Raw genomic sequence first — 15,112 nt, 5'->3', positions numbered from 1 at the left:
CTCAATTTAAAAAGAAGGAAGGAAGTTTTTAAAAAAAATCTTAAAATAATGATTGGCTTCTGAATAGGATTCTACATCATGTTTACGGTTGGGTGGAGAAGTTGTTCATGTTGTTGAGTATTTGGATGTAGAAATTTCTATGCATCATTTCCAGCTTAGTTTTCACCGATCAGACTCCCAGGCAATCTCTTTTATTGAGATGAGAGCAAGTACACACATCACTCAGTTCAGCTAACAAGAATAATCTTTATTAAACCTCAGCAAATACTGAAAAATTGGCAGAAAGGGACAAAAGGTTGGCAAAAGAATAGAGACAGGAGGACACAAATGATAGGCAACAATTTAGATTTATATGTCTGCCTAAATATCAAAAGGCACAAGCCTTCCAGGGCCACTGGAACCATACTGTGGCTAATGATCATGGAGAGTCCCAAAGGAAATGGTCTTTGGTTATTCCATCTTTAAACCTTTTGTGTATATAGAACATGAAGTGATCCAGCCCTTATTCTGTAACATAGAAGAAACAGTTTTGTAGAATAGAATGGTGCATCCAACAATAGATGCATTTTTGGAGAGGAATTGCATGTGTGTGTTTGGCACTACTTCAGTATCTTCTGTGAGAATTGTTGCCAGGGATAATTCAGGGTGTTGCCTTTATCATTAGTAGCTTGTTGTTTTGGCTTTTAGAAAATTGGAGGGTGACATGCACATGGTTGGTTTTTTTTATTTTGAGATAGATTACAAATTTTATTTGTCTGAGAGTTTGACCTATTTATCTGACCATCACTGGAAAATATTTTGCTGTAGGGAACAGATGTTTTTGGGTTTAAGACACAGAAGTCTATCTTGGTCATAGTTTCTTTGTGAAGTTAATTACAAAGGCTGATATTGATTAACTTGCAGTTCCACTTGCTAAAAACCTGTGGTAACCTTAACCCTTCCCAACCCCATATTTTAGCTAGAGATACCCCCTTTAAAAACTTTAAAGGCTGTGCTGTTGAAACAATATTTGGCCATTGAATTTCATGAATCTCAGTGGAATGCCTTATGTGAAAATTCTTTTAAAACAATTTCATCAAGTTATCAAGAAATTGTATAGAAGAAATTCCTAAATAGCATCATAATGCATTAAAATTATATGAATCTACCACAATCTATTCCAAATTGTGCTGGAGATAAACTTATATTTATTATTTTGTTACTATACCCAGTTAACCAAACTTTGGGTTAAAGGTTTTTGATGGAATGGTAAGCATCGCAACAATCTTTTAAAGTGAACCATGCAATGGTATTGGTATGTTTTCTACATTTTAAAAAGTGCTACTTTAAAAAAAAATCAGTTTTAATTGTTAATAATGGTCATTCTGAAATATTGAAAAATGAAAGCATAATATCCTTAGACTGATAACAGATTCTCAAGTATGGGAAACTGCATCGACACAAAATTAATTCAGAAACAAAATTTAAATTTAATAAAAAAATAAAATTATCATTTATTAGATAAACAGTCATTAGGTTTTTTGATATATTTCTTCTATCAGCACAACTGGCATCTTTTATGAAATATATTAAATGATAATGATTAATTGTGTTCTCAGCGCTTTCTCTCTCTCTCTCTCTCTCCCTCTCCCTCCCTCCCTCTCTCTCTCTCTCTCACACACACACACACAAAAACACACTTCAGTATTCCCAAAGACTAAGAACATTTTTTTAATTCTTTCTTTTTCCTGTATTTTGTTTTTATAATTGGGGAGGTGGGGCAGGGAGTAAATTGGTGCATATTTAATGTGAAAACAAAAAAAAGTTTTCAAAATGGCTATAGATGCCTACTCTAGAGATCTATAAGGGTTTCTTGCTCTCTTTAATTTGGAAGTATACTAATTTGAAGTAATGATGTAATAACAGTTTGAAGTTAAAATTACATTGTGATCTTTTTAATCATTGACTGCCAGTGACAAATCCCTTCTTGTGTGACCAGAAGTCTCTTCACAAGGATGATTTGAGCTCCTATCTTGTTGCACTAGCCCACATTCCATTTTTCCCAAATTTTGTTCAACTTTCTAAAACAGATTTTGAGAATGTTTCAGAATGGGCCCTGGAAAGGAAGGAGATATATTTGTTTACCATGAAGAGAGAGACAGGCCAACCCTTTTTATAAGATGCCACCCCAAGACTGAGTAATAACCACAGATGTGTTATTACAGTAGAGGTGCCAAGACAGATACTTGGCACATCCTGCTCTGTTTTTCTTTCTGATTAAATACATGGATTAAGAGTATCAACCTTTGCGTACCTCCTTAAAATTAAGTCTCATTTAGTGTAGCAGGACTTGATTCATTTTCTTTCAAAATCTCTATGGCATTGCAGCCTAAATTATGACAAGGCTGCCAATTTATTTTTTAATGTAAGGCTTGCTAAGGCTTTTGTAACAATGAGCCGGGGAACCAGATATGTGGCAAAGCCTGCAACGTGGTTGGGTTGATTTGTTTGTTAGTGTTTTGGTTGTTTACCCCGGTTGACAATTATGCATATATCAGAATAACAGAGTTGGAAGATCATTTAGCCCAACCCCCCTCCCAAGCAAGAGACCCTACACCATTTCTGACAGATGGCAATCCAATGTTGGACTGCCAATATTGTTGTATGTTGTGTTTGTTATATGGTGTTTTTAATTGCCGTTAACTGCCCAGAATCATGGATTTGGGATGGGCAGTAGAGGTGGTATTTAGCAGGTTCTGACCAGTTCTGAAGAACCGGTAGTGGAAATTTTGATTAGTTCAGAGAACCAGTAAATACCACCGCTGACTGCCCCTGCCCCCATCTATTCTCTGCCTCCTGAGTCCCAGCTAATCGGGAGGGAATGGGGATTTTGCAGTAACTTTCCCCTAGAGTGAGGTGGGAATGGAGATTTTACAGTATCCTTCCCCTGCCACATCCACCAAGCCATGCCATGCCATGCCTACCAAGCCACCATTGTAAATTCAAATGGTTACTAAATAAACTGTTGTAAGTCAAGGATTACCTTTAGGCTCTTTCCTCTGATGGGTCACATATTTCCTTCATCACGCCCACAGCCTATTAGGGACACAGTCATAACAGAATTGGTGTTAAAGACGTATTTCCCCCTTATTATAATACTCTCCAAGGGCAATTCTTGTCTGCTTGTCTGAATTTCTCCTTGGGAGAAATTCGTATGTATGTATGTATGTATGTATGTGTGTGTGTTTGTGTGTGTGTGTATGTGTGTTGTATTTGTGCTGATAAATAAATAAATAAATAAAAATATTGGGTCTCTGTCTGGATGGTCTCTTGTGACGAGCTGATAGACAGAGAATGGAAGCAGTAAACTTCCTCCCATGTTTGGGCATACCAGGGGTTGTGACTCTAAATACATACATACATACATACATACATACATACATACATACATACATACACACATACACACACACACACACACACACACACACACATTAACATACCTGAATATTTTTAAAACACATCTTAGTGTCTAAAGCATTATTTCTTAACCCTAGTAAGATGTGGGGACCAACTCCCTGAATTCCCCAGGGTTCCCCATTTCTCATATACAGAAATTAGAATTTCTGCTTGGGAGAAATTCAGATGATTACACTGGTTTGAAACAGAAGCTACAGAGACAGAATAAGGAGTAGCAATCCGGATAGCAAATTTCTTATCAGGACAGGTTTCTGTTGATTCAGGGATGGGCAGAGAACATTTCAAGTCATCAATAGGAAAAGGCCCAATGATGGCTGGATTTACATGTATGTTTGAATGTGAAATCCGCTTAGTTTAGTGCCGCCCCCATGCAACTTTATTTCTCATTTCATTTCTTCTATTTTGCTTGCTTGCTTACTTGCTTATGCTTGGTTCCCTTAGCTTGAGGATGACATCGTTGTCAAGCAGAATTATTTCAGCACAATAAAAAATTTTGCACTTCAGTTGTCATCAGAAGACTGGATGATTCTAGAATTCTCTCAGCTGGGATTCATAGGTAAGAAAAAAAATCCATTACAATTTTTAAAAAGGGAAAGGATAGAAAAGTGCTGTAAAATCTGGGAAAATAGTTTAACAACCCCCCTTCCACATACAAAAACAACTTTACAGTTGTAAAATTTCCTGTACTAGCTTACGTGTATATAGCATTTAACATGTAACAAAACGCATGTGGTGGAAAAGAGAATAATGTTATATGTTTGCAGTTCTTAAATAAAATTTTTAAAATTGAAGTATAAGCCTTAAATGAAATTCAGTCATCTAAACTTCATTTATAGATTAAGACAAATAAAAAGCAATGTTTTAAAAGCTTTCTTAATGTCTTATTTCTGCCTCTGTCAAGGCCAGAAGTTCAATATTTGCTTCTGAATCCATATTTGAAGAGAGATTCTACTTGTATGTTAATATTAGTCTGATACAAGTTTTTGAAGACACTGGGTTTCTTTAAAAAAAAGAGTATGACTTCCCTAAGTCTTCACTTGTATGGCATTATAATTTCTAGCATTTGGTATACTATGTGCAACTTACAACCTCCTTTAAATTGACTAATGGAAACAAATGACTAATCTCCCATTTAGTAGAGAGGGAAAAGAAGTAATGACAAAAGCAGTGTTGCACCAACGTGATGCAAACTTTCCCTTTTGTGTGAGTGTTTTTCAGAACTTGTGTCAAAGTGGTAGGATGCTGCATCTGGCATTTGACAAAATAGGTGATTGATGTTGATGCCTTTGCTTTGACATCTGCTGAAATGAATGCAACGGTTCTTGTTAATTGAGGAATACCACCTTTGCCCAAAAACCCTTTCACAGACAGAGAATGCCTTAATTAGAGTGAAAGACATAACATAATAATGTTTATTTCGGGAAGAAAATTGTAGCATGAAAGAAGAAAATATACGTGATGGACACCAGTTTTTAAGAATTTTTATCTCTAAAGGGATAGTTTAGAGCATTAATTGTTTATAAATGAGAAGGCACAGAGAAATGAAATTTAATATATGTTAGTTTTAGTTTTGTGTTTGAAAGTGAGTTCTTCTAGGTAGCAATTCCATGTGAACCTATTATCCTAAATTATTCTAGTGCAAATTTATTTTATCTGATAGTGCTACATTATATAAAAAGAACAACTTGCAGTAATTTGCTGGTTCAGATTCTAAACATCAGAGTTTTGGATTCATTCTCTTTAATGGAACACTGCATTTATAACTGTGCTAAATTATTGTTGATATATTATTTACAGGTAAAATGTTTCAGTCTCCAGATATTACACTCATTGTAGAGTTCATACTTATGTTTTATAAAGAGAAACCAATTGACTGGCTCTTGGATCACATTCTTTGGGTGAAAGCGTGCAATCCGGAGAAAGATGCAGTAAGTTTGTTTGAGAATTTAATATTTCTGAAAAGTCTACCTATATGACTTGATTGTAAGAAAATATGTTAAGAAACCTAGATATAGTTTTTATAGCTCTTTTCTAAATTACAGTTTCTTGTAGCTAAGCAATGTTTAGTGTATTATGAAATGATTAAGAAGATACGATTAATGGTCGGGACATTACCAGAAAAAAATCACTTGAAGCTGTGCAAAGCTTTTGGATGGAGCATTTTGAAAAGCATGATTAATATAACTAATATAACCGTCTTGAAATGTTAAAGAAGTACATTTTATAGGAAATTTGGCAAGGCAGTTTCAAAAACTGACTTTGACTGTGTGCATGTTGCACACATGGACAGCAATTCTCTGAAACTGCCAGAAAAACAAGGCAGCTCTGTGTGCAAGTATCTGTAGTCACAGCTATGAACGTTTTGAAGCAATCACAACAAACTTTGCAGAAGAGCGAAGGCAAAGAGAGAATGCTTTACTTATGCTAGCATACTTGCATATTTTGCAAAACACCCCTTTGCACAGCCCTACTATACACACACTGCAGAGGCCAAGTACTATAAAGACTGGATTATATTCTAAAAATATTTCAACTTCTCCAACTGCGCCCCAGCAGATGGCATGCCTTCTGCAGGTGGACAGCAGAGAATATCCTGCCTGAAATTTGGCCTGCCGTCTAGTAAGCCAAACAGATTGCTGGGGGAGGAGAGGGGAGGAATCTACCTGAATCTACTTAGGGATAAACATACATTTGTGTGAAGGTATTCCATTCCCTTTTTCCAAATGTAGACTCCTTCCCACCACCATGTTTCCTCGCCTATGGATTGAAAGTTGCAACAGTTGAAGTGTTTATCCTGTGTTGAGAATTCCTAATCAATAGAATACTTGAATTGAATTGAATTGAATTGAATTTATTGCACTTACGGTATATGCCGCCCTTTTCCCCGGAGGGGACTCAGGGCGGCTCACAATCCAAGTCAGGGAAGGGGATACAAATAAGGGATAAAAAGACAAACAAAACAATACACAATTTAAAAGCACACAACAACCATACCATTCGAGGGGGGGGGCAAAAACTCTTTAGCCCCAGGCCTGTCGGAACAGCCAGGTTTTAAGGGCTTTGCAGAAGGCGTGGAGGATGGTGAGGGTTCGAATCCCCACGGGGAGCTCATTCCAGAGGGTCGGAGCAGCCACAGAGAAGGCTCTCCTCCGGGTGGTCGCCAGCCGGCATTGGCCGGCGGATGGAATTCGGAGGAGGCCTAATCTGTGGGATCTAATCGGTCTATTGGAGGTAATTGGCAGCAGGCGGTCTCTCAAGTACCCAGGTCCAATACCATGAAGGGCTTTATAAGTGACGACTAGCGCCTTGAAGCGTATCTGAAGACCAATAGGCAGCCAGTGCAGCTCACGGAGGATAGGTGTTACGTAGGTGAACCGAGGTGCACCCACGATCACTCGCACGGCTGCATTCTGGACAAGCTGAAGTCTCCGAATGCTCTTCAAGGGCTGCCCCATGTAGAGCACGTTACTTTGCCTAGGGCAGGATCTATGTAACTCAGGAGTAGGGAACAATGGTCCTTTTATGACTTGTGGACTTCAACTCCCAGAGTTCCTTGAAGTCTACAACTCATAAAGGGGCCATCCTTCTCTATCCCTGATGTAACAGAAAAACTAGTCATTTGTTCTTATTCAGAGATTGGCACAATTCTTAAAGTTGCAATAATAACCAGGCTTTGCATGCGATTCTCTTAAAAATGGCGTAGACTCTTCCCTACCCTTTGGACAAAGTACTCTTATTTTATCTTTCTTTCATGTACAGGAGGACATGTTTGGAAAACCACTTCCTCATAGTGCTCCTCTTGTTGTGTCTTGAACAAGGCTGATAGATCAAATCGACCTTGTGTGCAGGAGGACATGTTTGGAAAACCACTTCCTCATAGTGCTCCTCTTGTTGTGTCTTGAACAAGGCTGATAGATCAAATTGACCTTATGTGGAGCTGTGGTTAGCTGCTACTGATGCTGTTGAAGTGAGGAGCAGGGAAGGACAGACAACTCTTCTCTGCCCAGCTTTCTCTTTGCCTTAGAGGTGCACTGCTTCCCTTGAAGGTCTATCCTGTCAGCAGCAGAAGCAAAGGGTTAGGGGCATGAAGCAGAAGTCTTCCCAATTCTATTTCTGCAAAAAATGAAGTCAGAATTGTTTTTCAGTGATCCAGGGAGCAATTCAGACTCAGAAGCTGGAAGAAGAGGTGAAGCAAAAGTCCCCTTCAATGGGAAAAGGGTTACTTATAAATCCCACAGAACTTTTCCACTGCAAAGAGCAAAAGAGTTGTGGGGGTGTGCACAGATAAGGAATACATACAATTGCCCTTATGTTGAACTCAACTGCTAGGGACTTCCATTAAATTCATACCATTTTTTCTTAGCCATAGTACAATTTGCCATTGTCCTTTTTTTTGGTATTGCTTTTCAACCCAAAATAGATATGCTCAGCTGTCAAACATAGGCAGTGTGGTGAGGCCTTGGAAACCAGGAGTGTTTATATATATAATCTGCTTCCACATTTCATATCAAAATGAGAATATTATTGAAAGGAGAAGACAATAATAGGCAAAAGTAGTTTATACTAAAATCAGAAATACGAATTGATTTGTTCAATTATAGTTTTCAGATCAAATCATGACAATAAGAATGGTGCCTGATACATTATATTATTAGGCATGACATTTTTATTTTTTATTTTAATTAAGTGCATTTCAAATCAGAGTGCCATTGCAGGTTGCAGAAGTAAAAGCTGCAGTTGGAAAATGTATTTTTCTCTGAACTGGCATGTAGAAATTCTAGCAGCTGTGAGAGATGAATGATTACCTATTCATTACTTCCTATAAACTAACTTTACTAAAGTTCTGATGACTGAATTTTTGTAGTGGTGTGAATATGTTATTTTAATATGCTAAATAAAAATAAGGTAAGAATGCAATAAATGGCCCAGACAGCCAGTTTTTAAGCCATGTATAATCATAATGTGTCTTATGCTAAAAATATTTCCACCGTTTTGTTAAAGAAACATTGTGATCGCCAGAAATCCAATCTCAGAATACGGTTCAGGCCTTCACTTTTTCAGCATGTGGGTCTACACTCTTCCCTAGAAGGAAAGATTCAAAAACTCACAGTAAGTACTGATAGAAAGCAACATATACATATACCAATTTTTGGAAACTTGTTCATTAATTTTAATTAAGAACTATATATATATATATATATATATATATATATATATATATATATATATATATATATATATATATATATATATATATATATATATATATAAACTATATACTGAATTTAAATACAATTGCCACTAAGTATAATTGAGTCATTAAGTGAGACATCACCTGACCCAGTGGTGAGTTCCAGATTCCGTTCCAACTAGTACGGTTGGAACGGGGCTGGTGGCATCCACATGAATGCGTGCAGCGTATGTGCACATATGTGCAGCACGCGCATGCATCTTAGCGCCTCTGCGAGCCTCCGCAACACTCCAGTTGCTCAGTGGAGCGTCACGCAGGCGCTGTATTCGTCATGCTCGTGCGCGGAAGCACCAAAGACTTAAAAGACATGTAAGGAGCTTGGGCGGGTGGGTGGGCGGGTGGGCCCTCCAGAGCACCAGACCGCAATGGTATCTGGTGCTCCGGGCAGGCTCCGGTACGCCTGTACTGGGGTATACCGCCTGCAACCCACCATTGACCTGAACATGACTTTACATCTTCATTGTCTATTAACTCTGTTTGTAGCAAGCCACTTGGGAAGAATTGGATGTATGTTTGTGTGGTTATTGTGCTTGCAGGCACTTGGCAATCGACTGTAAGTGCTAATAGGTTGCCAGACATCCAGATCATGATCACATGATTGCATCTAGTAATCCCTAAAAATTACCACAAGTTAGTCCTTCCTTCCTTCCTTCCTTCCTTCCTTCCTTCCTTCCCCCTCCTCTTTCTGGCAGTCTTGGTCAAGTCAGTGATTTGATTTATACTGATCAGTTTATAATTCTGTTAGAATAGGTGTTAATTAGAATCTGTTTGGAAATCTGAATCTGAGACTCATAGTGCTTGCATATGGGGTCATGATGAGGAGATGATATTTCAAAATTACCCTTTTTAGGTGAGAAGAGTTCAGAAGCTCTTCTAATGGCCATACACACTCTAGTTGACCATCTTATATGTTGACCTGAGCATTGCACAATATGCAATGGGACCAAAAGACAGGGGACATCTGTCAGTTCTATAATATCTAAATGAAGAGACAGTGTCCTTGGTAGATGATCACAGTCAGAAACACCAACTGTTGTAGGGTCTCTTAGAAAATTCACAAGTCCTCAAGCAAAGGCTGTACCATCTATTGTGCTCAAATTGAGGACAGACCAATATGTAAGCTGCCCTGTCCTGTCCCTTGGGTCAGTACCGTTTAGGATATGTAAACTGAGGTTGCTAAAGCATTTTGCAAGACAAAAACCTGTGAAGTTAGATTTTGGACCTTTGGATTGGTGGCTCTCCAACAGTGGAGGCAAATATACTGGAGGATATTTATGAGGTTTGAACAGCAATAGCAATAGCACTTAGACTTATATATTGCTTCACAATGCTTTACAGCCCTCTCTAAGCAGTTTACAGAGTCAGCATATTGCCCCCCCAAAATCTGAGCCTTCATTTTACTGACCTTGGAAGGCTGCTGGCAGTTGGCAGTCAGTAGAATTAGCCTGCAGTACTGCATTCTAACCACTGTGCCACCACAGCGCTAAAGGGTCTAATCATTGTGGTCAAATCTTGTATTAAAATCTCCTTCTACAATTATTATTATTGTTATTAAATTTATATGCTGCCCACCTCATGGTTTAAGGCAACTCTGAAATCTACTTGTGGATAAATTATCATCAGCTTGAATTAGTAATTTTTTAAGCATTGCCAAGTTTCTTTACATTCAGCCTGAACTTTTGAGGGGAGTAAATATATGGTACATTTATCATTGGAAATAAGCAGTGTTTAAAATTTACCAAGGTTGATGTTGCAATATTCCTAAGTGAATTCAACTCAGCGCAGCATATTTTCAATTTGGTAGAAATGAATATAGTCAAGCCTCACTTCGCCTTCCTTTTGGTGCAGAAGCAATTGCATCCGGTGAGGTTATGTGACAACTGTCTTGTATCGCCTGTCTTCCCCTGTCTATGGTTTCTTGCTTTTGGTTACGCTGCTTTGGTGGCTTTGAAGGAGCTGACAGTCCTAGATTTATTCTGTGTCACTTCCTTCTTTTGCTTATTTTCTTGCCATCTCTTGATTGCTTTCACGATAATCCTTGACTTACAACTGCAACTGGGACCGGAATTTCCATTCCTAAGCAATGAGGTTACTTTGTGAGTCACACCTGATTTTATAACTCTTTTTGCCATGGTTGTTAATGAATCCCTGCAGTTATTAAGTGAATCATGCCATCATTAAATTAATCCCGCTTCCCCTATTAACTTTGCTGTTTGGAAACCAGCTGGAAAGATGGCAAACGGCAATCACCTAACCCTGGGGCGTGCAGCTATTGTAAATGCATCCCTGTTGCCAAGCGCCTACATTGTGATCATGTGTCCATCAGGGTGGTATGATGAGTGCAAGAATTTGTTTTCAGTCACTTTTTTCAGTGCCGTCGGAAATTCAAACTAAATTCATAACCAATTGTTTGTAAGTTCTAGGATTAACTGCAGATGTAGGAGGTTGTTTCTCATGCAATAAATAAAATATTGCTAACTGTAATATTCCATAGATTGAAAAGGAAAACAGTTTAAAAACAAAAATAAGTTAAACAAAGCTCTAAAATGGGGAAATTATAAACAGGAGTTAGGAGAGACTACAGCACAGGGGTGTCAAACTCGCGGCATCACGAAGGCATCTCGTGACATATTGGGACTTCTCCCCCTTTGCCAAATTGGGCATGGGTGTGGTCAGCATGTGACGCATCTGGCCCGCAGGTTGTGAGTTGGACACCACCTGCTGTAGGAAGATGCTGTCATGTCACCGTGCCCTCCCCGACACTTTCCTATAAGTTATGGGACAAAATACGTATTTCCAGATGTAGTGCTTAGGGGAGCTTTTCACTATAATTTTGTCTAAGTGAAATGTGTCATGGAAAATTGTCACAAATGATTTTTATCAAGAAAAATTTAATAACCTATAAAAACACAGGAAATAGATTTATTGCCCTATACATGTGTACTTTGTTGTTGTTGTTGTTCCACACTTAACACTTTATCTTGTTATTTTTTTTCTAGGATAAAGACTTCTTGAAACCATTATTGCATAAAATTCATGTGAATCCACCAGCAGAGGTTTCTACGACGTTAAAAGTCTATCAAGGGCATGCTCTTGAAAAAGCCTACATGGGCGAAGACTTTTTTTGGGCTATTACACCAGTTGCTGGAGATTATATCTTGTTTAAATTTGACAAGCCAGCTAATCTAGAAAGGTAACCATTTTGTTTTCATTTTAATATGAAACATCTCCTGAGCAGAAGAGGTTAATGTCTCCTGATAGTAAATTAAACAGTGAAGACATCACAAATATTCCTTGACCACCACTGACCCAAATTTCCTTTGCTAAGCAAGGCAGTTACATGAGCTAGGCTTCATCCTATTATTCTGTTATGGCCTTTTTGCCACAGTTGTTAAGCGAATCATTGCAGTTGGTAAGTCAGTCATGTAGTCATTAAGCAGGGGCTGCCACAAAGAAGAGGGAATCAAGCTATTCTCCAAAGCACCTGAGGGCAGGACAAGAAGCAATGGGTGGAAACTAAGGAGAGAAGCAACTAGAACTAAGGAAAAATTTACTGACATTGAGACCAATTAATCTGTGGCAGGACTTGCCTACAGAAGTTGTGGGTGCTCCAATACTGGAAGTTTTTAAGAAGAGATTGGATAGCTATTTGTCTGAAATATGGTATAGGATTTCCTGCCTAAGCAGCGGGTTGGAATAGAAGACCTCCAAGGTCCCTCCCTACTCTTGTTATTCTACTCTGTTCTGTTCTGTTCTGTTCTGTTCTGTTCTGTTCTGTTCTGTTCTGTTCCATTCCATTCCATTCTATTCTATTCCCATTCCCATTCCCATTCCCATTCCCCATTGAGTTTGCTTGCTGGAAACCAGCTGGGAAGATAGCGATCATTTGACCCTGGGACAATTCAACTGTCATCAATCAATAGTTATCAAGTGCTCAAATTTTGATCACATGACCATGGGGAAGCTGCAGTTGTCATAAGTATGAAAACTGCTTATATAAGTCACTTTTTTTCAATGCCATTGTAAGTTTGAATGGTCACTAAATGAATAGTTGTAACTCAAGGACTACCTGTAGTTTCCTGAAGTACCCAGAATGAATAATTTCCTTCAGAGATTCTTTTCGGTGGGAGAGAATTAAAAAAATAAGAAACCGATAGAAAGGGGTTGAAAAATCTGCTAAATAAAATAGATTACAAGTAGTCTTCAACTTACAACAGTTCATTTAGTGACCATTCAAAGTTACAATGGCACTAAAAAAATTGACTTATGACCGTTTTTCACGCTTACAACAGTTGTAACATCCCCATAGACATGTGATCAAAATTTAGACGCTTGGCAACTGACTCCTATTTATGATGGTTGCAGTGTTCCTAAGTCATGTGGTCACTTTTTGGTACCTTCTGACAAGCCAAGTCAATGGGGAAACCAGGTTCACTTCACAATTGTGTTACCAAGTTAGCAACTTCAGTGATTCACTTAACAACTGTAGAAGAAGGGTTCAAAATAGGGCAAAACTCACTTGGGGTTCAGTTGTGGTTGTAAGTCAAGGACTATCTTTAGGCTGTAGGAAGGTAAGAAGAAGCAGGAATCCCTGAAATCAGTGAGGCATCTTCCCTGAATGGAAGGATTTGCACTGAAGAGAGATCTGCTTCATTCTGGGAATTTTTCATCTCTCTCAACCAATATGTAGAATCCCACACTGAGTTAATATTATATATGCATTCACATGACTTCTTTATTGTTATGCTTACAAAATGTCATGTTCAGTTTGATGAGGAACAAGAATCTATAATTCTGCAAATATCATATGAAACATAACTGTCATAAATTTTATGTTGTTTGGAAATTATTTGATTGACATTTTGTGTTTTGCTGCCAGTATGAAAAAATGTCATATACTGTTTCATGGGAGGACCATCTCAATTCCTGCTTTATTCTCCCACAGTAGCTTGGTTGGAATAATAAAGTGTTTGCTTTAAACAAATATTAAATACAGTAATATGAATGAAGGATTAGCAAATTGTGACATCTTGTTAGTTTAATTTCTATAGCTGCCCATTTCTGTCAACTACTCAGGGCAGCTTACAATTCAATACCTATTGTTATTTTTGTCCATCATCTTATTCTGAGAAACTTATCTCACGATTCTTGCTATCTTTTGCTTACTATTGTTATTCAATAATAACAAACTTAGATAAGGCTATCTTGTTTGAACTGAACATTATAATCATATAACAGTGTTTGCTCAGTCTTAATTTTGCTGCTAAATTAGAATAGCATAAATTTGATATTTTGCAAGATGCCATATCTGAATTATATACTAATTTCCAGTCTTTTAAATAATCTTCCATTATATTATTAATGTAGATGCTATATTCAGTTTTGTTTCTTATTGTAGATAAAATACAATGATAGAACATCTGGTACTCTTGAGAAATTTCTGATATAGCTCCTGTAGTTCAAACAACATGAAGTGCATTTGGCTACTAAATTTGTGTACATGAGTGAAAGAAAACAGGGTCATTTTGAACTCAAATGCTAAGATTTTAACAGCAGTGCAACACTTCCTGTCCATTTTCAATTTAAAACAGCTACTTAGATTTAAAACATCAAATGATTGTAACATTTTGCACAATTCTGCTAAGTATGCTCCTATTCTGAAGATTGTCAGATAACAATTTTGTTATTCTGATGTCATCTAAACTGAGTTTGAGTTAGAAAAACATTCTTCATATGAAATCTCATGAATGCCAAAATGGCCTTAAATTAGATTCTCAAGAGATAGAGCAAAAAGTTTTCTGCGCTTGTGTTGTTATAAATGAAATTCTGCTAGTTATCTTGTTCACCTATTTGAAACTATCCATAATGAATTGTTTGCAAGATCAGTTTTGAACATTATGTTTTCTGCTTCGTCCTTGATAGTAATTATTTGCATATTATCTGAAAGCAAACTCTTTCAATAGATAGAATTGTATAGGTGATTTTTGATTGTTTTTCCAATTTGTTTTGCTTTATTGATTTCCATGATATAGATTCCTGTTTCATAGTGGCAATCCAGAACACCCAGGAGATATATTGGTCAATACAACTGTGGAAGTATTACCTCTTAGGGTATGATAATAAAGTCTATTTCTTCTTCCTTTCTATGAGTGTAACAACAATGCAAATATTTAGCAACCACAGTTGGGACCAGAACTCAGTCCCTAAGTTGGAAAATCATGTGACTAAGATTGTGCTTATGATTTTATTTCAGCTTTCCTATTCTGTGTTGTCTTGGAGCTTATTTATTAGTAAATATCTTTAGTATTGAACTACAGCAACTTTCAAAGAGGCATATAAACTAATCAGTATATAGATGCCATTACTAAAAATTCCAGAGATGGGTGAGAGAAAGGGCAAAAT

The 15,112-nt window shown here is 37.5% G+C and overlaps 1 protein-coding gene across 2 annotated transcripts in view; it reads left to right on the top strand.

Moving 5' to 3' along the window:
• The window catches only part of MGAT4A (alpha-1,3-mannosyl-glycoprotein 4-beta-N-acetylglucosaminyltransferase A), a 67,694-nt gene that overhangs the window by 47,551 nt on the left and 5,031 nt on the right, over positions 1 to 15,112 (top strand). For both annotated transcript variants that reach the window (XM_032226616.1, XM_032226617.1), the window contains 5 exons: positions 3,901 to 4,015; positions 5,257 to 5,387; positions 8,461 to 8,568; positions 11,710 to 11,903; positions 14,743 to 14,821. In XM_032226616.1, the coding sequence (XP_032082507.1) occupies positions 3,901 to 4,015; positions 5,257 to 5,387; positions 8,461 to 8,568; positions 11,710 to 11,903; positions 14,743 to 14,821 (627 nt within the window). The remainder of the gene's footprint in view (positions 1 to 3,900; positions 4,016 to 5,256; positions 5,388 to 8,460; positions 8,569 to 11,709; positions 11,904 to 14,742; positions 14,822 to 15,112) is intronic.

Source organism: Thamnophis elegans, chromosome 11 (assembly GCF_009769535.1).
Source record: "Thamnophis elegans isolate rThaEle1 chromosome 11, rThaEle1.pri, whole genome shotgun sequence".
NCBI lineage: Eukaryota > Metazoa > Chordata > Lepidosauria > Squamata > Colubridae > Thamnophis > Thamnophis elegans.
This window is presented reverse-complemented; position numbering and strand designations above follow the sequence as displayed.